Source organism: Coregonus clupeaformis, chromosome 14 (genome assembly GCF_020615455.1).
Source record: "Coregonus clupeaformis isolate EN_2021a chromosome 14, ASM2061545v1, whole genome shotgun sequence".
NCBI lineage: Eukaryota > Metazoa > Chordata > Actinopteri > Salmoniformes > Salmonidae > Coregonus > Coregonus clupeaformis.
The window spans coordinates 12,749,065-12,774,610 of NC_059205.1; the positions used below are offsets into that span (position 1 = coordinate 12,749,065).

A 25,546-nucleotide genomic window follows, 5' to 3' on the forward strand; every position below is an offset into this window, starting at 1 on the left:
GATGGGTTTCATTCATTAGCTAGGCTTGGCGGAAAAGCCAGGGAGAAATATCACCAGTCACCAAAAAGAGCACAACACCACTTTCCCTCTCCGGCGAAATTTTATTCTGGAGTCACAGAGTGGATTGTTAATCACAGAGAGAAACATTCACAAACCGTTGGGTCTTTTGGCTATGCTCTCTGGCTTGGTCTCTGGCTTGGTCTCTGGCTTGGTCTCTGGCTTGGTCTCTGGCTTGGTCTCTACTTGGTCTCTGGCTTGGTCTCTGGCAGGGTCTCTGGCCTGGTCTCTGGCTTGGTCTCTGGCTTGGTCTCTGGCTTGGTCTCTGGCTTGGTCTCTACATGGTCTCTGGCTTGGTCTCTGGCCTGGTCTCTGGCTTGGTCTCTACTTGGTCTCTGGCCTGGTCTCTGGCTTGGTCTCTACTTGGTCTCTGGCTTGGTCTCTACTTGGTCTCTGGCAGGGTCTCTGGCTTGGTCTCTGGCCTGGTCTCTGGCAGGGTCTCTGGCTTGGTCTCTGGCTTGGTCTCTACTTGGTCTCTGGCCTGGTCTCTGGCTTGGTCTCTGGCTTGGTCTCTACTTAGTCTCTGGCTTGGTCTCTGGCTTGGTCTCTACTTGGTCTCTACTTGGTCTCTGGCTTGGTCTCTGGCAGGGTCTCTGGCTTGGTCTCTGGCTTGGTCTCTACTTGGTCTCTGGCCTGGTCTCTGGCTTGGTCTCTACTTGGTCTCTGGCTTGGTCTCTGGCTTGGTCTCTGGCTTGGTCTCTGGCTTGGTCTTTGGCTTGGTCTCTGGCCTGGTCTCTGGCTTGGTCTCTACTTGGTCTCTGGCTTAGTCTCTACTTGGTCTCTGGCTTGGTCTCTGGCTTGGTCTCTACTTGGTCTCTGGCTTGGTCTCTACTTGGTCTCTGGCTTGGTCTCTGGCTTGGTCTCTGGCCTGGTCTCTGGCTTGGTCTCTCCTTGGTATCTGGCTTGGTCTCTGGCTTGGTCTCTGGCTTGGTCTCTGGCCTGGTCTCTGGCTTGGTCTCTACTTGGTCTCCGGCTTGGTCTCTGGCTTGGTCTCTGGCTTGGTCTCTACTTGGTCTCTGGCTTGGTCTCTACTTGGTCTCTGGCTTGGTCTCTGGCTTGGTCTCTGGCTTGGTCTCTGGCCTGGTCTCTGGCTTGGTCTCTACTTGGTCTCTGGCTTGGTCTCTGGCTTGGTCTCTGGCTTGGTCTCTGGCTTGGTCTTTGGCTTGGTCTCTGGCCTGGTCTCTGGCTTGGTCTCTACTTGGTCTCTGGCTTGGTCTCTACTTGGTCTCTGGCTTGGTCTCTGGCTTGGTCTCTACTTGGTCTCTGGCTTGGTCTCTACTTGGTCTGTGGCTTGGTCTCTGGCTTGGTCTCTGGCCTGGTCTCTGGCTTGGTCTCTCCTTGGTCTCTGGCTTGGTCTCTGGCTTGGTCTCTGGCTTGGTCTCTGGCTTGGTCTCTGGCCTGGTCTCTGGCTTGGTCTCTACTTGGTCTCTGGCTTGGGCTCTGGCTTGGTCTCTGGCAGGGTCTCTGGCTTGGTCTCTGGCTTGGTCTCTGGCTTGGTCTCTACTTGGTCACTGGCTTGGTCTCTACTTGGTCTCTGGCAGGGTCTCTGGCTTGGTCTCTGGCTTGGTCTCTACTTGGTCTCTGGCTTGGTCTCTGGCTTGGTCTCTACTTGGTCTCTGGCAGGGTCTCTGGCTTGGTCTCTGGCTTGGTCTCTACTTGGTCTCTGGCTTGGTCTCTGGCTTGGTCTCTACTTGGTCTCTGGCTTGGTCTCTACTTGGTCTCTGGCAGGGTCTCTGGCTTGGTCTCTGGCTTGGTCTCTACTTGGTCTCTGGCAGGGTCTCTGGCTTGGTCTCTGGCTTGGTCTCTGGCTTGGTCTCTACTTGGTCTCTGGCAGGGTCTCTGGCTTGGTCTCTGGCTTGGTCTCTGGCTTGGTCTCTGGCTTGGTCTCTGGCTTGGTCTGGCTTGGTCTCTGGCCTGGTCTCTGGCTTGGTTTCTACTTGGTCTCTGGCTTGGTCTCTGGCCTGGTCTCTGGCTTGGTCTCTGGCTTGGTCTCTGGCTTGGTCTCTGGCTTGGTCTCTGGCAGGGTCTCTGGCTTGGTCTCTGGCTTGGTCTCTGGCTTGGTCTCTGGCTTGGTCTCTACTTGGTCTCTGGCAGGGTCTCTGGCTTGGTCTCTGGCTTGGTCTCTGGCTTGGTCTCTGGCTTGGTCTCTACTTGGTCTCTGGCTTGGTCTCTGGCCTGGTCTCTGGCTTGGTCTCTGGCTTGGTCTCTGGCTTGGTCTCTGGCTTGGTCTCTACTTGGTCTCTGGCTTGGTCTCTGGTTTGGTCTCTGGCAGGGTCTCTGGCTTGGTCTCTGGCTTGGTCTCTACTTGGTCTTTGGCTTGGTCTCTGGCTTGGTCTCTAGCAGGGTCTCTGGCTTGGTCTCTGGCTTGGTCTCTGGCTTGGTCTCTGGCCTGGTCTCTACTTGGTATCTGGTCTGGTCTCTACTTGGTCTATTAGTGCAGATACTAGAAGTGAGGATACAAAGGGCCTAAGAGTTTCTGAGAAAACATTGGTGTCATGGACATGGAATTTACAACTTTGGCTAAGCTTTTTAAGGGCCAGTGTCTCACACCCAGAATAATGGAATTTTAAAGCATTTAAGCAGTAGTAGACTTAATCTGGGTCCAGGAAAACATCACCAAAAATTCAAATTGCAGACTCTAACACAGAATTGGGCTTACTTTTGACCCAGATCAAAGGACCAAGCATTCTAACAAAGGTCATGGATGTATGGTCTTGCTAGTACTGTATTATTCATAAAGAAAAAATAATGGCACCAAACATCAGTTTTCCACAGCTGTCAGAGTGGAGATTAATTGGAGCTATTTTCATTTAATGAGGTGTAAAGTGGTACCTGCCGCAAAGCCTTCTCGTTTGCCCGGGAGACAAAAATCACTTTGTCTAATTACAAGTCACCTGTCACTGTCACCTACCTGTGTGACGCTGTGATTTACTTTCAAGTAAAAGCCAGTGCTCTGCACTCAACGAGTCCCCTTACATAAAGCAGGACTATCATAACATGTTATGTATTTATGGAAGTGGGTAGAAATGTCCTGTATAACCACAGATTTAAGATTACATGACCTGGAAATGCCATGTAAATACTGTTAACTGCACAGGTGGCTGATGGCACCTTAATTGGGGGGACATGTTCATTGTAATGGCTGGAACGAGTTGGAATGTGTTTCCATGTGTTTGATACCACTCCATTCACTCTATTCCAGACATTATTATGAGCCGTCCTCCCCTCACCAGCCTCCTGTGGTACACTGTATGCCCTGAAATACACTTAAAGTAAAAGTTGCCCTTTACCACAAATCTAGGATGCCCCCCGTTCTGCTGATACAGGGTCAGATACTTTTCATCCCCCTAATGGTTAAGGGAAGGATAAGGGATAGGGTAAGCTGATTCTAGATCAGTGGACAAGGGCAACTTCTGCGTCAAGCGTATCACTTTTTATGAAATAATAACATGACATTCAAGCAGCATGGAAGACATCCAAGGCATTTCCATGTCATGTAAAGGGGACTAGTACAGCTGCTCAAGGGGATCAATATTTAAAGACAGCTCAAGAAGTTTCTCTCCTCTCCAGCAGTTCAGGTTATGACAATATTTCTTTCTTTGCCAGTCAAATCAAATCAAATTGTATTGGTCACATACACATATTTAGCAGATGTTATTGCGGGTGTAGCGAAATGCTTGTGTTCCTAGCTCCAACAGTGCAATAATATCTAACAATTCACAACAATACACAAATCGAAAAGTAAAATAATGGAATTAAGAAATATATAAATATTAGGACGAGCAATGTCGGAGTGGCATTGACTAAAATACAGTTGAATAGAATACAGTATATACACACATCAGACCGAAGAAGTGCGGATGGTTGTGAATAAAGGTCCTTTATGAAGAAGTGTAGCTATAAATACACACTTCCTTTCAGGCACAGACAGGCTGCTTAGATGTACCTCTCTACCACATTGTAATACTGTAGTATTGTACATTTTATATAGTACATTTGTAATAAAATAATTATAATGTTATAATGTCTTGTATGATGTATTGTTTTATGTATGATGTAGACTGTTGTTTTGTTGTGATGTAATTCCTGTTTGGACCCCAGGGAGAGTAGCTGCCAGCTAATGGGGATCTTAATAAATACTAACTCTCAAAGTGAGAAAGAGTATGAGTGCATTCTGGGTAGGAAGACATTCATAGAAGTCAAACCAGTTATGCCAATCAACCACAGCCTCAAATCAACAGCTATTACTGTGCAGCATGTCAGTGAAGCACCATGAGCCCATAGCATTGGGTTCTTTTGAAGGATGATTAGGATGGGGAAACAGGAAAGTGGTCTCTCTACCTGCGTAGGGGACAGGGGCGTCCTTGTCCAGGGCCACCAAGGGAGGATCCAGCAGGACGGTGTCCATGTTCTCTGTGATCACCCCATGGTACGACGTCTCGATCCACGGCTTGTGCTTGTTCACTGTGGAGAAGAAAGAGGAGGAGGAGAAGGGGTGATGAGAGAGAGAGAGAAAGAGAGAAAGAAGTTGTCAGTCGATTTTCTCTTGCACAGTTCCAAACTTTGTGAGGTTTACATGACCATGAAAAGAAAAGCTAAGCAGTACAATCAATAACCATGAAGCTAATATGCATAGACTGTTCTATTTCTCTCTCTAACATCCCAAGGTATATGACATCGCTGTCCCAAACAGTATCCCTGTGAAACAAACTCATTTATCTGATTTTAGGTCCTGGTGACGTTGCTTTTGTTTGCCTCACAGATACAAAAGCCCTTGATCAATGCACACATCTAAACAGACTAAAATACAACTTAAATTGCCCACAGGCAAAGCTCACTGGGTGTGACTTTTTCGATTTAGTTAGCAAATATGTGAAAAGGCCTATAGTCAAAGAACCAATCAGGATGTAGAAGCACAGTGGCTAGGTAAAACTCCCTACAAAGACAGCAACTTAGGAAGAAACCTAGAGAGGAACCAGGCTCCGAGTGATGGTCAGTCCTCTTCTGGCTGTGCCGGTGGAGATGATAAGAGTCAGCCATTTAGGCCAGATCGTTCTTGAAGACATTTACACGTTCATAGATGACCAGCAGGGTCAGATAATAACCACAGTGGTTATAGAGGGTGCAACAGTATAACACCTCAGGAGTAAATGTCAGTTGGCTTTCATAGCCGAGAATTCGGATGTTCAGAGTGAGACAGAGTGAGACAGAGTGAGAGAGAGACAGAGTGAGTGAGTGAGTGAGAGAGAGAGAGAGCAGGAGAGAGAGAGAGAGAGAGAGAGAGAGAGAGAGAGAGAGAGAGAGAGAGAGAGAGAGAGAGAGCGAGAGAGAGAGAGAGAGAGTCGAAAACCGCAGGTCCAAGACGAAGTAACACGTCTGGTGAAACAGGTAAGAAGATCACTTTTAGATTAGTGCTGCCCATCCACTGTAATTTAATTACTTCCTCGAAACCCACCACACAATTCCTCTGACAGAGTAAATTAAAAGCTTTCCTCACTTTTATGTTCAGAGACACACACACAGGGTGTACACACACACGTACACGCACAGGGGAAATACGCACACACATGCAAGCGCACAGGCGGTCATGTACAGTGTACACTGGGGCGCTCAATTTGGAGCTGAACCTCTTATGTTTATCACCTCCCATATTGGATATTAGCATGCTAACTCTCCAACAGCCCCATAAACTGAGTAAACATCCCAGCAGTAAAAACATTTGCAAGATGGCGGCATCATGAACCACAAAACTTGACACATTCCGGTCCAATAAAAAGGCAGAAGCATAACTCTGCAGCAGGGATGGACCTAATAGCTTTCCATTAGTTCCTATCGGGATGCTATAAACGGCCCCTGATGTGGGTTAGATAGGTTTTTCTAGCTTTAATAAGGTTAGAAGTGTCTCTGAGTGCAATATGCTCTCTCTGTCTGTAATGCCTCAGCCATTACCCATGGGGGCATCTGTGGTCATTGTGCTGCATTATAGTGCACTGTGATGGGAGCTTATTCAATTAGTGTAACATGCCATCTATATGCAATCTCTGGCACAGGCTGAATATAAAATGACAGTGAATGTCAGTATCATACATCTACAACATTTATGTTAGCTTTCCCACAATTATTTTCTGTCATATTCCCAACTGAAATGAAAATGATATTGCTTTGTCTGATTAATCATGTTACTTAAAAAGACCTGTAATGTCTGGCACAACAACAACAACAACAATAAATGTCTACAGTGCAGGTTTGATTGAATTCCAAGTGTTCGCCAATAATGTACTGCGTGTAATCCCAGTCTAAAGGCATTGTCTGATTAGAAGAACCACTGATAGAAAGTCAAGATAAAGGGAAGACATACAAACCGAGGAAGAGAACATGAAAGGGTTCACAAACAATTCACAGAGAGAGAGAGCGAGAGAGAGAGAGAGAGAGAGAGAGAAAAAGAGAGAGAGAGAGAGCGATAAAGAGAGAGATAGAGAGAGAGAGCGATAAAGAGAGAGAGAGAGAGAGAGAGAGAGAGAGAGAGAGAGAGAGAGGCGAGAGAGAGAGAGAGTCGAAAACCGCAGGTCCAAGACGAAGTAACACGTCTGCCTGTGAGTCAATACACAGACACACAGCATTCAGCTGGGAACAGTATCTTGTTTTTCTAGACTACATTATTTATCCAGCAGAATAAATAAATCCACATTTTAAGCGTCTCTAATAAAACCTGGTTGAGCATTAGGGAAGGGACCTGAGCGTGTGTAAATCTGCACCGTGACCTCCCCGTGCCCTCGTATAATGAAAGTCCCAGTCAGCATTCTGGCTGGTAATTAAACATTGAGACCCACGACACAGAATCGGCGGGATGGATGGAAAATGTTACAGTGTTCCCTCGAAATGATGCAACACTAATCTGTGACCAGAATACACCCTGCTGTAATGCTGGGCATTGTAACCTGGCTACCTGGGCGTGACCAGGACATGTAGCAACAGTGTGAGGGGGAGACAGAGACAGGGAGAGGGAAGAGAGAGGGAGAGGGAAAAGGGATGGAGAGAGAGACAGTGAGATCAGAGAGAAGAGGGATGGAGAAAGAGAGCAAAGAGATGGAGAGAGAGAGAGAGATGGAAAGAAACAGAAAGACAGAGAGAGGATTTGTTTTGGGATAATTGCTTTGTCTAATTATATTTCCTCACACCGTTTAATTATATTTCTTCACACCGTTTAATTATATTTCCTCACACCGTTTAATTAAATTCCCTCACACCGTTGCATACTATTTAAACTTTGTGCAAGAATGATGATCAACAAAACTAACCTTTCCAGGGTATGAAACTGGATCTGTAATTAAGACTTAATACAAAGACATCAATGGTTTACCACATTCTGCTATGAAGGGACAACATTAACTCTGAGCCTATGGGTAATGGCATTTAAATTGTTGGTCTCTCACAGCTACTGATTTCAGTGTAACGGCTGGGATGCGTCATTCTGGGCTGTAGCGAAATGACTCCCACACTTGATCTCACTTTCAACCACTGGGAATGATGTGCTCTTGAACGCAACACATTGCACAGTGATATGCATAAGGGAACAGGGATTATGGTACTGTCGGTTAAGATGGTTGCCTCGGGGTGCTAAAGGGTACATTCACAATGTCAAGAGCTCAGGGAAAACAGGTGTTAATTGCGACTAGAGAGTAGCAGACCCCATTAGGTTATGGCATGTGAGCTACCTAGCTACACTTAGTGACGTCACACATTTCTGCATATGTGTGAGCTAAATTGGATTTGATGTCTGATCGCCAAAGGGTTTGATCGCCAAAGGGTTTGATCGCCAAAGGGTTTGATCGCCAAAGGGCATCAAATCCCCCATATACAGTAAAGCCCCAACTCTACCACCCCCAACTCTCGTGCAGGATCAACCAATAAATCACACAGTACAGAACGTAAGGATTAGCAAATCCCCATGACCAAATCGACTATCCTCCTTTTAGCTGCCATTGAGCTAAAGCTAACCCAATCAGACTGGCGTCCGACCCTATTTCCAACGGCAGCATTAGGGACCGACTCACTCATTTCTTTAGCACAGTGAATATCCACTCAGAGAAACAGTCAAGCAAAACATTTACTAAATGACTAATAGGAAAAGAGTGATTATGCATATTGACTCGAGACGCGCCAATACCTGCACATTAAGCAGAACTGAGTGAGTTGGAAGGAGCCTGGGGGTCATTTTCAGATACATTAAGCCCAATAAAGATGCTTCCCAATCTTTAGTTCAGCGTTCTACATATCTACAGGGACATGACGATATTGGCCAGTGTTGTTCTTAAACACTCATTAAAGAGGCCATAAACTCTGGTCTTTATCAACGATGAGTCATACAAACCTACTGCAAAGACAATTAGCTCTAGGAGATTCTGAATTAATTTACTTGCCATAATCAGGTCCCCTGTAGCTCAGTTGGTAGAGCATGGAGCTTGCAACGCCAGGGTTGTGGGTTCGTTTCCCACGGGGGGCCAGTATGAAAATGTATGCACTCACTAACTGTAAGTCGCTCTGGATAAGAGCGTCTGCTAAATGACTAAAATGTAAATAACAATGTGAGGGTGGCTGTCTACAATGTAGATATTGTACTGAAAGACACAAGCGTTTTTTGCTGCCTGCTTAATCAAATAATGCGTCTCCATTTTGCCTTAGAGCAGGTGTCATATGAGGACACTGTGGTATATGATGGCACTGTGGTTTATGAGGACACTATGAGAACACTGTGGTATATGAGAACACTGTGAGAACACTGTGGTATATGAGAACACTGTGAGAACACTGTGGTATATGAGAACACTGTGTTATATGAGAACACTTTGGTATATCAGAACACTGTGGTATATGAGAACCCTGTGAGAACACTGTGGTATATGGCAACACTGTGGTATATGAGAACACTGTGGTATATGAGAACACTGTGGTATATGAGAACACTGTGAGAAAACTGTGGTATATGAGAACACTATGGTATATGAGAACACTGTGGTATATGTGGTACATTTGTGTAGGAAGGAGGAAGGAGGAGGTCGTCGGGTAAGCTTGGCGTCGGGTAAGCTTGGCTTTATACATAGCTTGGGCTTTGTCGAGTAAGGCTTAAACTATGTATTTAGATTGTAGTTAGGTATTGTAGGTAGTTATCGTGGGTTGTTGTATGTAATTATTGTAGGTTAGTATTGTATTCGGCTGTGCCTGGTGTAGCACGAAGCTAGCTAGCTAACCCACCACCTGGACTAGCTGGCGAGTAGCTATTAGCAACGGTATAGTTGTTTCACGCCTGAGAGTGCCTGTAATTACGCCAGCTGGCTGCCTACAATAATTACATACAATAATTGCCTACCATTCAGCTGTTTTCTAACCTCATTGTCTGAACCGTTAACGTTAGGTAGCAAGTGGCTACTGTGCTTGAAATTTAGCTAGCTTGTTGCTACCTGGATAGCTACTAGTAAACAATAGCTGACCGAGCGAACAGACGCGAACTGGCTGAGTCAATTCAGTGGCTAGCTTTGCACTTGGCTAGCTAACAGTAGCTGCTAGGGGTAAGTCATAACCTACATTTGTGTTTTGTTTTTTACATATTGATAGCCCGAGTCGTTCAAGGAATTCGGGACATGGGTGACTAGTTAACGTTAGTTTGGCTCTCTCTGTGTGTTCGTGCCGTGAAAGGAGGGGTTCTTCTTTGTCTGAAAGCAATGGCTAGCTAGTTTGCTAACTATTCTAGCTAACTAACTGGCTGAATAAGTTGATGACGGACTCGCTCAAGCTGTCAGGGACTAACCCACAACGTTAGACACGGACACGAACGATCTGCTTGCGTGTTGATACACTGGTGGTTTGTTGTGGCCGAGTATTGGCGCTAAACCGTGTTGTTGGAGTCCGGCATGCTAGCTGGCTGTGGCGTCTTATGACTAAGTGCCCGGACGATTTTCACGGAATAATACTGCACCTAGTTAGCTAGCTGAATAAACTAAGTTAGTCTATTCCTAGAAAACATTGAACCGCTGTAGTTTACAACAATTATAGTTTCTGAGGTGGAAGTTGGGAGAGTTATATTTGGGAGTTGTGGTGAGGGAGGCCCCGCTCTCTCCTTTCCCAGATGTTTAGTTCATTTCATTCCGATCTCCTCTGCATTATTGTAGCCATCTGCTGCAGCCTGTCAACTATGCCTCTGCCTATCCCTGTTCTCTCCTCTCTGCACAGGCTACACAAATGCCTCACACTGCGTGGCTGCTGCCTCTCTAACCTGGTGGTCCCTGCACGCACCACCCACGTGGAGTTCCAGGTCTCAGGCAGCCTCTGGAACTGCCGTTCTGCTGCCAACAAGGCAGAGTTCATCTCAGCCTATGCTACCCTCCAGTCCCTCGACTTCTTGGCGCTGACGGAAAAATGGATTACCACTGAAAACACTGCTACTCCTACTGCTCTCTCCTCGTCTGACCATGTGTTCTCGCATACCCCGAGAGCATCTGGTCAGCGGGGTGGTGGCACAGGAATCCTCATCTCTCCCAAGTGGACATTCTCAATTTTTCCCCTGACCCATCTGTCTATCTCCTCATTTGAATTCCATGCTGTCACAGTCACTAGCCCATTTAAGCTTAATATCCTTGTCATCTATCGCCCTCCAGGTTCCCTTGGAGAGTTCATCAATGAGCTTGACGCCTTGATAAGTTCCTTTCCTGAGGATGGCTCACCCCTCACAGTTCTGGGGGATTTCAACCTCCCTACGTCTACATTTGACTAATTTCTCTCTGCCTCCTTCTTTCCACTCCTCTCCTCTTTTGACCTCACCCTCTCACCGTCCCCCCCTACTCACAAGGCAGGCAATACGCTTGACCTCATCTTTACTAGATGCTGTTCTTCTACTAATCTCACTGCAACTCCCCTCCATGTCTCCGACCACTACTTTGTATCCTTTTCTCTCTCGCTCTCCTCCAACACTACTCACTCTGCCCCTACACAGATGGTAATGCGCCATCGCAACCTTCGCTCTCTCTCTCCCGCTACTCTCTCCTCTTCCATCCTATCATCTCTTCCCTCTGCTCAATCCTTCTCCCTCCAATCTCCTGATTCTGCCTCCTCAACCCTCCTCTCCTCCCTTTCTGCATCCTTTGACTCTCTATGTCCCCTATCCTCCCGGCCGGCTCGGTCCTCCCCTCCAGCTCCGTGGCTTGATGACTCATTGCGAGCTCACAGAACAGAGCTCCGGGCAGCTGAGCGGAAATGGAAGAAAACTAGACTCCCTGCAGACCTGGCATCTTTTCACTCCCTCCTCTCTACATTTTCTTCATCTGTTTCTGCTGCTAAGGCCACTTTCTACCACTCTAAATTCCAAGCATCTGCCTCTAACCCTATGAAGCTCTTTGCCACATTCTCCTCCCACCATGGTGCTTGCCTACGGAGCTGTGAGGGGAACGGCACCTCCGTACCTTCAGGCTCTGATCAGTCCCTACACCCAAACGAGGGTATTGCGTTCATCCACCTCTGGCCTGCTGGCTCCCCTACCTCTGCGGAAGCATAGTTCCCGCTCAGCCCAGTCAAAACTGTTCGCTGCTCTGGCACCCCAATGGTGGAACAAGCTCCCTCACGACGCCAGGACAGCGGAGTCACTCACCACCTTCCGGAGACATTTGAAACCCCACCTCTTTAAGGAATACCTGGGATAGGATAAAGTAATCCTTACCCCAACCCAATTTTTTATTTTTTTTAAATACAAAAAACATTGTAAAGTGGTGATCCCACTGGCTATAAGGTGAATGCACCTATTTGTAAGTCGCTCTGGATAAGAGCGTCTGCTAAATGACGTAAATGTAAATGTAAAATGTAATGACACTGGTATTTGAGGACACTGTGGTATATGATGACACTGTGATATTTTGGGACACTGTGGTATATAAGAACACTGTGGTATATGATGACTACAGAAAACAGAGGGGCGAGCTCGCCCCCATCCACATCGATGGGGCTGTAGTGGAGCGGGTCGAGAGCTTCAAGGTCCTCGGTGTCCACATCACTAAGAAATGAACATGGTCTACACACTCCCACACAATTGTGAAGAGGGCACGTTAGTGCCTCTTCCCCCTCAGGAGGCTGAAAAGATTTGGCATGGGCCCTCTGATCCTCAAAAAGTTATACAGCTGCACCATTGAGAGCATCTTGACTGGCTGCATCACCGCTTGGTACGGCAACTGATCGGCATCCGACCGCAAGGCGCTACAGAGGGTAGTGTGTACGGTCCAGTACATCACTGGGGCTGAGCTCCCTGCCATCCAGGACCTCTATACATGGTGGTGTCAGAGGAAGGCCCAAATAATTGTCAAAGACTCCAGCCACCCAAGCCATAAACTGTTCTCTCTGCTACCGCACGGCAAGAGTTACCAGTGCACCAAGTCTGGAACCAACAGGACCCTGAACAGCTTCTACCCCAAGCCATAATACTGCTAAACAAGACTGCTGAATAGCTAATGAAATGGCTAACTGCATTGACCCTTTTCTGCACTAACTCTGTTGCACTGACTCTCTGCACACACACTGAACTCTACCCACACACGCACACATACTTACACTGACATCCCAACACACACACACACACACACACTACATACGCCCACACACACATAGCACCCACACACATGCATACTGACGCCACACCCACACACATTCACACGCACATTCACACTCACCACATACGCTGCTACTACTGTCTATTATCTATCCTGTTGCCCAGTCACTTAACCTCTACCTATATGTACATAGCTACCTCAATTAGCTCGTACCCTTGCACATCGACTCGGTACTGGTACTACCTGTATATAGAGCCATTTAACCTTTACTCCTTATTGTTATTAGGTATTCACAGTGTATTTGTTCCTTGTGTCACTATTTCAATATTTTATTTAATTTTGTATCTTTATCTTTAACTCTGCATTGTTGGAAAAGGACCTGTAAGTAAGCATTTCACTTTTAGTCTACATCTGTTGTTTACGAAGCATGTGACAAATAAAAATGTACTTGAATAGGTATTTGAGGACACTGTGGTATTTGAGGACACTGTAGTATACAAGGACACTGTGGTATACAAGGACCGTGTGTCAGGAATATTGCATAAGGGTGATTGACACCATCCAGGGCCAGGCTGGACTTTAACAGTCCCTGCTGCCAATAGAACCCCCTGGGGAGAGTGGAGAAGGAGAGTGACGGCACAAGACTCATACTGATTTACCTCCTATCTGTTTGTGTGAATGCCCTCGGCTCTACACTAACCACCAGAGAGAGAGTACACCAAGACCTGGGTAGCTCCATGTTGAGACTGAAGAAAGTAGGACAGCATGTTTGGTGAGTCAGGAGGATTGTTTGAGCTAGGATGTGTCAACAGTTTTGGATATTGTTGGTGGCAAAAGTGTCCCCAACAGAGATTGCCTTCCCATTAATATTTGAAAAGTAAGGCATCCATATTAGGAACCCTCCTAGTGAACAGATACAGTGCTTTGCAAAAGTATTCATCCCCCTTGGTGTTTTTCCTATTTTGTTGCATTACAACCTGTAATTTAAATTGATTTTTCTTTGGATTTCATGTAATGGACATACACAAAATAGTCAAAATTGGTGAAGTGAAATGAAAAAAATAACTTGTTTCAAATAATTCGAACAAATAAATAACGGAAAAGTGGTGCGTGCATATGTCTTCACCCCCTTGCTATGAAGCCCCTAAATAAGATCTGGTGCAACCAATTACCTTCAGAAGTCACATAATTAGTTAAATAAAGTCCACCTGTGGGAAATCTAAGAGTCACATGATCTGTCACATGATCTCAGTATATATACACCTGTTCTGAAAGGCCCCAGAGTGCAACACCACTAAGCAAGGGGCACCATGAAGACCAAGGAGCTCTCCAAACAGGTCAGGGACAAATTGTGGAGAAGTACAGATTGGGTTGGGTTATAAAAAAATATCAGAAACTTTGAACATCCCACGGAGTACCATTAAATCCATTATGAAAAAAATGGAAAGAATATGGCACCACAACAAACCTGCCAAGAGAGGGCCGCCCACTAAAACTCACGGAGGGCATTAATCAGAGAGACAACAAAGAGACCAAAGATAACCCTGAAGGAGCTGCAAAGCTCCACAGCGGAGACTGGAGTATCTGTCCATAGGACCACTTTAAGCCGTACACTCCACAGAGCTGGGCTTTACGGAAGAGTGGCCAGAAAAAAGCCATTGCTTATATAAAAAAAATTGCCAAAAGGTATGTGGGAGACTCCCCGAACATATGGAAGAAGGTACTCTGGTCAGATGAGACTAAAATTGAGCTTTTTGGCCACAAGGAAAACGCTATGTCTGGCGCAAACCCAACACCTCTCATCACCCCGAGAACACCATGTTTTTCATCGGCAGGGACTGGGAAACTGGTCAGAATTGAAGGAATGATGGATGGCGCTAAATACAGGGAAATTCTTGAGGGAAACCTGTTTCAGTCTTCCAGATATTTGAGACTGGGACGGAGGTTCACCTTCCAGAAGGACAATGACCCTAAGCATACTGCTAAAGCAACACTCGAGTGGTTTAAGGGGAAACATTTGGAATGGCCTAGTCAAATCCCAGACCTCAATCCAATTGAGAATCTGTGGTATGACTTAAAGATTGCTGTAAACCAGCGGAACCCATCCAACTTGAAGGATCTGGAGCAGTTTTGCCATGAAGAATGGGCAAAAATCCAAGAGCTAGATGTGCCAAGCTTATAGAGACATACCCCAAGAGACTTGCAGCTGTAATTGCTGCAAAGGGTGGCTCTACAAAGTATTGACTTTGGGGGGGTGAATAGTTATGCATGCTCAAGTTTTCCATTTTTTTGTCTTATTTTTCTTGTTTGTTTCACTAAAAAAATTATTTTGCATCTTCAAAGTGGTAGGCATGTTGTGTAAATCAAATGATACGAATCAATTTTAATTCCAGGTTGTAAGGCAACAAAATAGGAACAATTCCAAGGGGAGTGAATACTTTCGCATGCCACTGTGGCTGGTCAGTTCCCACTGGGCACAGACGTCATTTCAACGTATCGTTTTTATTTGCATTTGGATGAGTTGTCAACGAAGGTGAATTCAATGTGAAATCAACAAACCATTTCACCATGTCATTGGATTTAGGTTAAAAGTTGTATGTAAAAAATGCAAAATTCCCTTACGTTGATTACTTTTTGCAAATCCAATCAGTTTTCCACGTTGATTCAACGTCATCCCATTGATTTTTTTGTTGTTGAAATGATGTGGAAACAATGTTGATTCAACCAGTTTTTTCCCAGTGGGTTGTCTCTGTAACATTCCCCTCTATAAAGTTGTCAAAGGTGAACTGTTAGTTGGACAGCGCTAGATCTTCATATAACTCATACGACCACACATACTTATTGGACTTATATCTTTAACATGATGAATGTATGAATGAGCGCTGTAACAGGTTTCTAAGTTATGTATGTTGAATGTTCACAAAAAGCATATTATAGAATATACAGTGGGGAGAACAAGTATTTGATTCACTGCCGATTTTGCAGGTGTCACGCTCTGGCTCCGGGACTTTGTGTGTTGAGCCAGGGTGTGTTCGTTTCGTGGTGTTTTGTTTGGTTGGGTGGTTCTATGTGTTGTATTTCTTTGTTGGGTTCAATGACTCCCAATCGGAGGTAACGAGTGTCAGCTGTCGGCTCGTTATCTCTGATTGGGAGCCATATTTATCTGTATGTTTTCCTGTGGGTGTTGTGGGTTTTTGTTCCGTATTCAGTATTTGTAACTGTGGACTTCACTAGCCGTCTTGGTTTATTGTTTTGTCGTTCGTGTCTTTACTCTAATAAAGTCATGTTCACTCAACGCGCTGCGCTTTGGTCTGCTCCTTTTGAAGACGGTCGTGACAGAAAAACCCACCATAAAAGGACCAAGCAGCGTGTCCAGGAGCAAAGAGACTGGACATGGGAGGAGGCGCCTGGTAAGGAGATCGAGAGGCTGGCGATGGCCCAGGTGGGCAAATCGTGGTCCTGGGAGGACATGCTCGGGGGCAAGGGACCTTGGGGGAAGATCAAGGCCCTGGCGAGAGAGGAGCAACGGCGTCAGCAGGGTCATCGTTGGAAGGACGAGAGGCAACCCCAAAAAAGTTTTTTGGGGGGCACATGGCTAGGCGGCTGGGCAGCAGGAGGCTGCCACAGGGAGACGTGGAGAGAAGGCTATCGGATTACGGGAGCCATTGGCGAGTAGAGGAAGGGAAGTTGTTGCGACGCGGCGTGAGAGACTGATGTGTGTTACCAGTCCGGTCCGGCCCGTTCCTGATCCCCAGTTAAAGCCAGTGGTGTGTGTTCCCAGTACGGACCGGCCTGTTCCTACTCCACGCATCAAGCCCACGGTGTGCGTCGCCAGTCCAGCCCGGCCTGTTCCTGCTCCACGCACAGAACCTACGGTGTGCGTCGCCAGCCCAGCCCGGCCTGTTCCTGCTCCACGCACAGAACCTACGGTGTGCGTCGCCAGCCCAGCCCGGCCTGTTCCTGCTCCACGCACAGAACCTACGGTGTGCGTCGCCAGCCCAGCCCGGCCTGTTCCTGCTCCACGCACAGAACCTAAGGTGTGCGTCGCCAGCCCAGCCCGGCCTGTTCCTGCTCCACGCACAGAACCTACGGTGTGCGTCGCCAGCCCAGCCCGGCCTGTTCCTGCTCCACGCACAGAACCTACGGTGTGCGTCGCCAGCCCAGCCCGGCCTGTTCCTGCTCCACGCACAGAACCTACGGTGTGCGTCGCCAGCCCAGCCCGGCCTGTTCCTGCCACTCGCACCAAACCTACGGTGCGCGTCGCCAGCCCGACCCGGCCTGTTCCTGCCACTCGCACCAAACCTACGGTGCGCGTCGCCAGCCCGGTCCGGCCTGTTCCTGCCACCCGCACCAAGTCTACGGTGCGCGTCGCCAGCCCGACCCGGCCTGTTCCTGCCACTCGCACCAAACCTACGGTGCGCGTCGCCAGCCCGGTCCGGCCTGTTCCTTCTCCCCGCACTAGCCCTGAGATGCGTGTCCTCAGCCCGGTACCTCCAGTTCCGGCACCACGCACCAGGCCTACGGTGCGCCTCAGACGGCCAGAGTCTGCCGCCTGCCCAACGGCGCCTGAACTGCCCGTCTGCCTAACGGCGCTTGAACTGCCCGTCTGCCCAACGGCGCCTGAACTGCCTGTCTGCCCAACGCCGTCTGAACTGTCCGTCTGCCAAGCGCTGCATGAACTGCCCGTCTGTACGGAGCCTGCAAAGCCGCCCGTCTGCCATGAGCCTTCAGAGCCGTCCGCCAGACCGGGAGCCGCTAGAGCCTTCCGCCAGACAGGATCAGCCAGAGCCTTCCGCCAGACAGGATCAGCCAGAGCCTTCCGCCAGACAGGATCAGCCAGAGCCTTCCGCCAGCCATGAGCAGCCAGATCCGTCAGCCGGCCATGAGCAGCCAGATCCGTCAGCCAGCCATGAGCAGCCAGATCCGTCGGCCAGCCATGAGCAGCCAGATCCGTCGGCCAGCCATGAGCAGCCAGATCCGTCAGCCAGCCATGAGCAGCCAGATCCGTCAGCCAGCCATGAGCAGCCAGATCCTTCAGCCAGCCATGAGCCGTCCAGCCAGGATCCGCCAGAGCCAGCCAGCCAGGATCCGCCATTGAGTCCGGTGCTGTCCCTTAGCCCGGTGCTGCCCTTATCCTGGTGCTGCCCCTTAGTCCGGTACTGCCCCTTAGTCCGGTGCTGCCCCTTAGTCCGGTGCTGCCCCTTAGTCCGGTGCTGCCCTTTAGTCCGGTGCCGCCCCCTTAATCCAGTGGGGGTTTAGTTGGGGGGTGGTCATGTGGAGGAGGCTACGTAAGCGGGTAGTGACTTTGGTGGGGTGGGGACCACGGCCAGAGCCAGAACCACCGCTGAAGAGGTATGCCCACCCAGCCCTCCCTTGTTTAGCCTTATTGAGGCGCGGTCGCAGTCCGCGCCTTTAGGGGGGGGTACTGTCACGCTCTGGCTCCGGGACTTTGTGTGTTGAGCCAGGGTGTGTTCGTTTCGTGGTGTTTTGTTTGGTTGGGTGGTTCTATGTGTTGTATTTCTTTGTTGGGTTCAATGACTCCCAATCGGAGGTAACGAGTGTCAGCTGTCGGCTCGTTATCTCTGATTGGGAGCCATATTTATCTGTATGTTTTCCTGTGGGTGTTGTGGGTTTTTGTTCCGTATTCAGTATTTGTAACTGTGGACTTCACTAGCCGTCTTGGTTTATTGTTTTGTCGTTCGTGTCTTTACTCTAATAAAGTCATGTTCACTCAACGCGCTGCGCTTTGGTCTGCTCCTTTTGAAGACGGTCGTGACAGCAGGTTTTCCTACTTACAAAACATGTAGAGGTCTGTAATTTTTATCATAGGTACACTTCAACTGTGAGAGACAGAATCTAAAACAAAAATCCAGAAAATCACATTGTATGATTTTTAAGTAATTAATTTGCATTTTATTGCATGACATAAGTATTTGATACATCAGAAAAGCAGAACTTAATATTTGGTACAGAAACCTTTGTTTGCAATTACAGAGATCATACGTTTCCTGTAGGTCTTGACCAGGTTTGCACACACTGCAGCAGGGATTTTGGCCCACTCCTCCATACAGACCTTCTCCGGATCCTTCAGGTTTTGGGGCTGTCGCTGGGCAATACGGACTTTCAGCTCCCTCCAAAGATGTTCTATTGGGTTCAGGTCTGGAGACTGGCTAGGCCACTCCAGGACCTTGAGATGCTTCTTACGGAGCCACTCCTTAGTTGCCCTGGCTATGTGTTTCGGGTCGTTGTCATGCTGGAAGACCCAGCCATGACACATTTTCAATGCTCTTACTGAGGGAAGGAGGTTGTTGGCCAAGATTTCGCGATACATGGCCCCATCCATCCTCCCCTCAATACGGTGCAGTTGTCCTGTCCCCTTTGCAGAAAAGCATCCCCAAAGAATGATGTTTCCACCTCCATGCTTCACGGTTGGGATGGTGTTCTTGAGGTTGTACTCATCCTTCTTCTTCCTCCAAACACAGCGAGTGGAGTTTAGACCAAAAAGCTCTATTTTTGTCTCATTAGACCACATGACCTTCTCCCATTCCTCCTCTGGATCATCCAGATGGTCATTGGCAAAATTCAGACGGGCCTGGACATGCGCTGGCTTGAGCAGGGGGACCTTGCGTGCGCTGCAGGATTTTAATCCATGATGGCGTAGTGTGTTACTAATGGTTTTCTTTGAGACTGTGGTCCCAGCTCTCTTCAGGTCATTGACCAGGTCCTGCCGTGTAGTTCTGGGCTGATCCCTCACCTTCCTCATGATCATTGATGCCCCACGAGGTGAGATCTTGCATGGAGCCCCAGACCGAGGGTGATTGACCGTCATCTTGAACTTCTTCCATTTTCTAATAATTGCGCCAACAGTTGTTGCCTTCTCACCAAGCTGCTTGCCTATTGTCCTGTAGCCCATCCCAGCCTTGTGCAGGTCTACAATTTTATCCCTGATGTCCTTACACAGCTCTCTGGTCTTGGCCATTGTGGAGAGGTTGGAGTCTGTTTGATTGAGTGTGTGGACAGGTGTCTTTTATACAGGTAACGAGTTCAAACAGGTGCAGTTAATACAGGTAATGAGTGGAGAACAGGAGGGCTTCTTAAAGAAAAACTAACAGGTCTGTGAGAGCCGGAATTCTTACTGGTTGGTAGGTGATCAAATACTTATGTCATGCAATAAAATGCAAATTAATTAATTAAAAATCATACAATGTGATTTTCTGGATTTTTGTTTTAGATTCCGTCTCTCATAGTTGAAGTGTACCTATGATAAAAATGACAGACCTCTACATGCTTTGTAAGTAGGAAAACCTGCAAAATCGGCAGTGTATCAAATACTTGTTCTCCCCACTGTAGATGAATGATGGCGTCTCTTTGGAGAAAGACATTATAGAAAGAAGTAATATATCTCACAGAGTTCTTTCTGTTGTGCCCATTGGCAGCCTGGGCCAATCAGCTTCTAGAAGATTAATTAATTAATTTTCAGTATGAAAATGTATGCACTCACTAACTGTATGTCGCTCTGGATAAGAGCGTCTGCTAAATGACTAAAAATGTAAAAATAAAAATGTAATTAGTTTGATTAGACTTCAAACAAACATTCAACTGCATATTTTCTATTAATAGAGTATTTTCTCAACTTCGGCATTTAACTGGTGTCAGCACGGAAACCCAAGAGGGCTTTGAAATGTCAATTGTCTGCCATCAGAAAGGTTGGCAAAATCCAGTAAAACGAGAGAGATATTGAATCCCAGAAACACTTGGCTCTCTGTGTTGCATAATTGCACTCAATAATAAGCCCATTCTTCTGGGTTCCGATATGTAGAATGGCTTCTTTCATAATTAAAAGTCCTGGAAAGCCCAATGACTGTGATTATGTGCCAACCGAAACGAGTCGACGTCGAGCTTGAATGATGACTTCGTTTTTTGTTGTTTAGTCACACTGACTGGTGACTGAAGTGGGAGAATGGAAAGATTTGAAAGGAGAAGAGTGAAATTGGATAGAGAGCAACAAGGTGGAATGTGGAGGAGAAGAAGGAGAAAGTGATATCTCTATTGACAGTAGGCAGTGGAAGGGTGGTGAGGCAAGTGTCAGCGAAGACCGGCAGTGTCTGTCGCCTGCTGAATTGAATGAAAATGCATTTAGCCACAGAGAATCCTCGGGCTCCTGTATCTGTTAGACACTGGGATTGTTTGCTAACTCACAGGGTCTCTGGACATTTGAAAAGCTTCATATTAAAATTACTGCTGGGACTTGGTCCTCCTCCCATTCTCCCTTAGTAGTGGAGACCGTAATGTCCCTTTCCAATAGTCTGTCTCAATCCATTATCCAATCCGCCAACCAATCTAGCTAGAGGGGAAAGCAATGTCTCCAGCCATGGGATGTCAACACGTATTGAGAGTGACTTGACAGTGTCTGTGCAGATAAGACCAACTGTTTTCAATTAATCAACCAATCACTTTCTATTTGCACGGCACTTTTTACAAATACAATTGTCACAAATTCATCACAAAGCCAACCTGGCACAGAACCAACCAACGAGCAAGCTTCGGAGAAAGTGGCAAGGGGAAAGAAAAGGGGGAGGCCATTTTGTTAACAGTACATATGACCATCTCCTGAGTGTTGTCCATAAAGGCAGGATGCTGAGCAGCCACCATTTTACTGTTTGAACTCATTTTCTTTTCCCAGTTCAGGGATTGAGCTACAGTATCCACTACCCTTGTCTTACCATGGCTGTCACCTTTCAGTAGTCGTTTTTAACGGCTATTGAGGTCAAACCCTTTCGACCGGCAGCCTTGAATGGGGCTCACTTTATCCAATAATCAATTAATTAACCTTGTAAAAGGTTCAGATAGAACAAGGCTTTTAAAGCTCTCAGCGAGGGAGTGTGAATACCGGAGGCCACCTCGCCAAGCACTCGATCGCTACGACGAGATGAAACTGAAAAAATAACACGTTTTACCCATTTGTGATCTCACATCTCCGGTTCCTTTTGTCAAAACTGCTTATAAATCAAAGGGGTCCAGGTCGATGCTCTAGGTAGCTGCTGACTTGACATTCAGCTTTCACACTCAGTGAAACACTCACGCTCCAGTGCGACACTACGCCTGCAGTCATGGATTTAGCAATAACCTCCCTTCTGTCTCATCATTCACACTTCAGATCTGAGCCCGTCTGTCTGTCAGTCTGTCTGTCTTAGGGCTCAGGGGGAGTGGGGCCTGTGGAAGGGGGCTTAGTTTGCACATCTCCAGTGTGCCTTTCACAGTTTCCCAGAAAAGCCACACAGCAAGGTGTCCCAGGGTTTGAATGAAGTGCTGGAACGAGGTGATGTGACGTGGTTGGCAGTGACAGAGAAGATGAGGAGGAAGAGGACAATAGAGGAAATAAGAGTGATGAAGGTTATGACGGACCATGACAACGACCATGACGATGAACTAAGGTACTATATTGAGATAGGACTGAAGTAGGCCTAACTCCAAACAAAACATCCCTACCACATTTCCCTGTGGGTAAAACACCCCAGTGACAAGCTGATTCACAGTCTAACACGTCTAGAGGAACTAGAAGAAAACAGGAAATGCAAGGAAAACAACAGAAACTGCACCTCAAAATACATCAATTTCAACACATCTCTGCCTTAAACACAGGCTGTGGGTTAAGTGCTGCTCCAACGCTATTTACCGTGAAATAGTCTATCTGTCTAAGAACGTTTTCCTTGGGTAAGCCTTATTTCTGGATCCCTGTCTTTGTTGTTGCCAAACTTTCCTTGCATTACGGAACCATGAAGACCCACCTGAACACAGTTTGTGGGTGTTTCATGTCATTTTACGAAACAGCTGAAAACCCACAAACCCTGCCCTTAGTTTCCCCGTAGGTACAGCCAAAATATGAGCTAGCTACTTAGCTACATACCAGTACTGTATGTAGTAGAGAGATAGGGGAAGAATTGAGGGATTACCCCTCAGGAGTTTAACTTGCAAGAGGAGGCATTTTTGAGAGGTAACATTCATCATGGTTAAAGAGTCCTAAAGCCCCAGGACAAGTGTGAAAGTAAATAGTGGGTCCTGCCCAAGGTGATCCTTTTTACTGGCTTGATCGCTTGTGACATTACTGCTTTACACACACAAGCACCTTTAGATGTCAGAGCTGACATTAATGCTGGGAGATACGTAGCAATGTAGTGGATCAGTGTCTGTTTTAATCCCCCAAACAGCGGTACTGGGTTATCCCCCTCTCTCTCCCCCATGTCGGCCCATGAAAGTGTAATGTGGCATGGTCCTCACGCCAGATACACACGCAAGCACACACACACACACAGAAGCACACACACACGACATGGAGTGATGGGATTAGGGGAGATGTTACTAGTGAGAATTTGATCAAACCAGGGATGCAGACAGAGAGGGCTGTGCACAGTCCTTTCAAGGGACAAGTGCTCAAAATGAAAAAAGCCTCTCCCACCCCCACCCATGAGCATAGGCCTATTTATTTCTGTAACAACGCACTCACTCATCATCACAAATTGTACAGTGCCTTGCAAAAGTATTCATCCCCCTTGACGTTTTTCCTAATAATTCTAACAAATAAATAATGGAAAAGTGGTGCGTGCATATGTATTCACCCCCTTTGCTATGAAGCCCCTAAATAAGATCTGGTGCAACCAATTACCTTCAGAAGTCACATAATTAGTTAAATAAAGTCCACCTGTGTGCAATCTAAGTGTCACATGATCTGTCACATGATCTTAGTATATATACACCTATTCTGAAAGGCCCCAGAGTCTGCAACACCCCTAAGCAAGGGGAACCACCAAGCAAGCAGCACCATGAAGGTCAAGGAGCTCTCCAAACAGGTCAGGGACAAAAGTTGTGGAGCAGTACAGATAAGGGTTGGGTTATAAAAAAATATCTGAAACTTTGAACATCCGATGGAGCACCATTAAATCCATTATTAAAAAAATTGAAAGAATATGGCACCACAACAAATCTGCCAAGAGAGGGCCGCCCACCAAAACTCACAGACCAGGCAAGGAGGGCATTAATCAGAGAGGCAACAAAGAGACCAAAGATAACCCTGAAGAAGCTGCAAAGCTCCACAGCGGAGACTGGAGTATCTGTCCATAGGACCACTTTAAGCCGTACACTCCACAGAGCTGGGCTTTATGGAAGAGTGGCCAGAAAAAAGCCATTGCTTAAAGAAAAAAAAAAGCAAACACGTTTGGTGTTCGCCAAAAGGTATGTGGGAAACTCCCCAAACATATGGAAGACGATACTCTGGTGAGATGAGTCTAAAATTGAGCTTTTTGGCCATCAAGGAAAACGCTATGTCTGGCGCAAACCCAACACCTCTCATCACCCCGAGAACACCATCCCCACAGTGAAGCATGGTGGTGGCAGCATCATGCTGTGGGGATGTTATTCATCGGCAGGGACTGGGAAACTTAAAGATTGCTGTACACCAGCGGAACCCATCCAACTTGAAGGACCTGGAGCAGTTTTGCCTTGAAGAATGTGCAAAAATCCCAGTGGCTAGATGTGCCAAGCTTATAGAGACATACCCCAAGAGACTTGCAGCTGTAATTGCTGCAAAAGGTGGCTCTACAAAGTATTGACTTTGGGGGGGTGAATAGTTATGCACGCTCAAGTTTTCTGTTTTTTTTGTCTTATTTCTTGTTTGTTTCACAATAAAAAATATTTTGCATCTTCAAAGTGGTAGGCATGTTGTGTAAATCAAATGATACAAATCTATTTTAATTCCAGGTTGTAAGGCAACAAAATAGGAACAATTCCAAGGGGAGTGAATACTTTCGCAAGCCACTGTAGCTGGTCAGTTCCCACTGGGCACAGACGTCATTTCAATGTATCGATACAAAACCCAAAAAAATATATTTTAATTCCAGGTTGTAAGGCAACAAAATAGGAAAAATGTCAAGGGGGGTGAATACTTTCACAAGCCACTGTAAGCTAGTTACAGTGCCTTCTGAAGACATGATTGACATGGGGAAAAGAGGGCGGGCTATCAGCTGATCATTGATATTGATGATTGATGTTAATCTGCCAGTTAGATTTATTTGACTGATTGGGATTTACCTCTGTCTTTCTGCCTCTCTGCTGTGAGTATCAGTCAACCAGACCCAATACTGATGATGATGATGATGATGATGTGGGCTAAATCAAGTGTTATCAAGTGTTAAACAAATGTTATGCTGTGGCAGGGCTGCTGATATTTAAAATAGGTAGCTAGCTACACCAGTGGAGAGGAGGACGGCTCATAATAATGGCTGGAATGGAGTAAATGGAATGGCATCAAACACCTGGAAACCATGTGTTTGAACCATTCCACCTATTCCACTCCAGCCATTACCATGAGCCCGTCCTCCCCAATTAAGGTGCCACCAACCTCCTGTGAGCTACACACACTCAACCGGTGACCGCATCTCTCAAGGCAGGCATGTTTGGATACCGGGTGCGCACAATCTCAGTACAGGGCAGACTGGGTAAAAAGCGCAATCGGGCGCGCGGGTGCTCCGTACAGGGCAGATCAACCAACGGACAGGGTGGGTGGTGTCGAACTTGAAGATGACTTGCGTGCAGTGCGTTCCGAACATCAATGACAAAACATTTATAAAACCACCACCCAAAAGGGCACTTTGGAGACTGGAAGGGCGAAGTTGCATGTGCTCTGAACAGGTAGAGCCCTAACAGGGTGTATGTGTGTGAGCCCTGGGTGAGTGCCTAGAAGCCTGCGTGCATGTGTCCAACATAGGGTTACACTTCACTTTAAAACTGAAAGTAGGATCATTCCCTTTCCGAGCAGGGAGCTCCATAAATCACAGTAGTGAGCATCATTTCCTCGGTCACTTAGGCTTTCTGAGTCATAAAGAGAGCACTTAAACACAGCTTTTCAG

The 25,546-nt window shown here is 46.9% G+C and overlaps 1 protein-coding gene across 1 annotated transcript in view; it reads right to left on the minus strand.

The window, feature by feature from the left end:
* LOC121580779 (calsyntenin-2) overlaps positions 1 to 25,546 on the minus strand; it is a 257,312-nt gene that overhangs the window by 151,441 nt on the left and 80,325 nt on the right. The window contains exon 2 of the mRNA XM_041895810.1: positions 4,399 to 4,521. Within this exon, the coding sequence (XP_041751744.1) occupies positions 4,399 to 4,521 (123 nt within the window). The remainder of the gene's footprint in view (positions 1 to 4,398; positions 4,522 to 25,546) is intronic.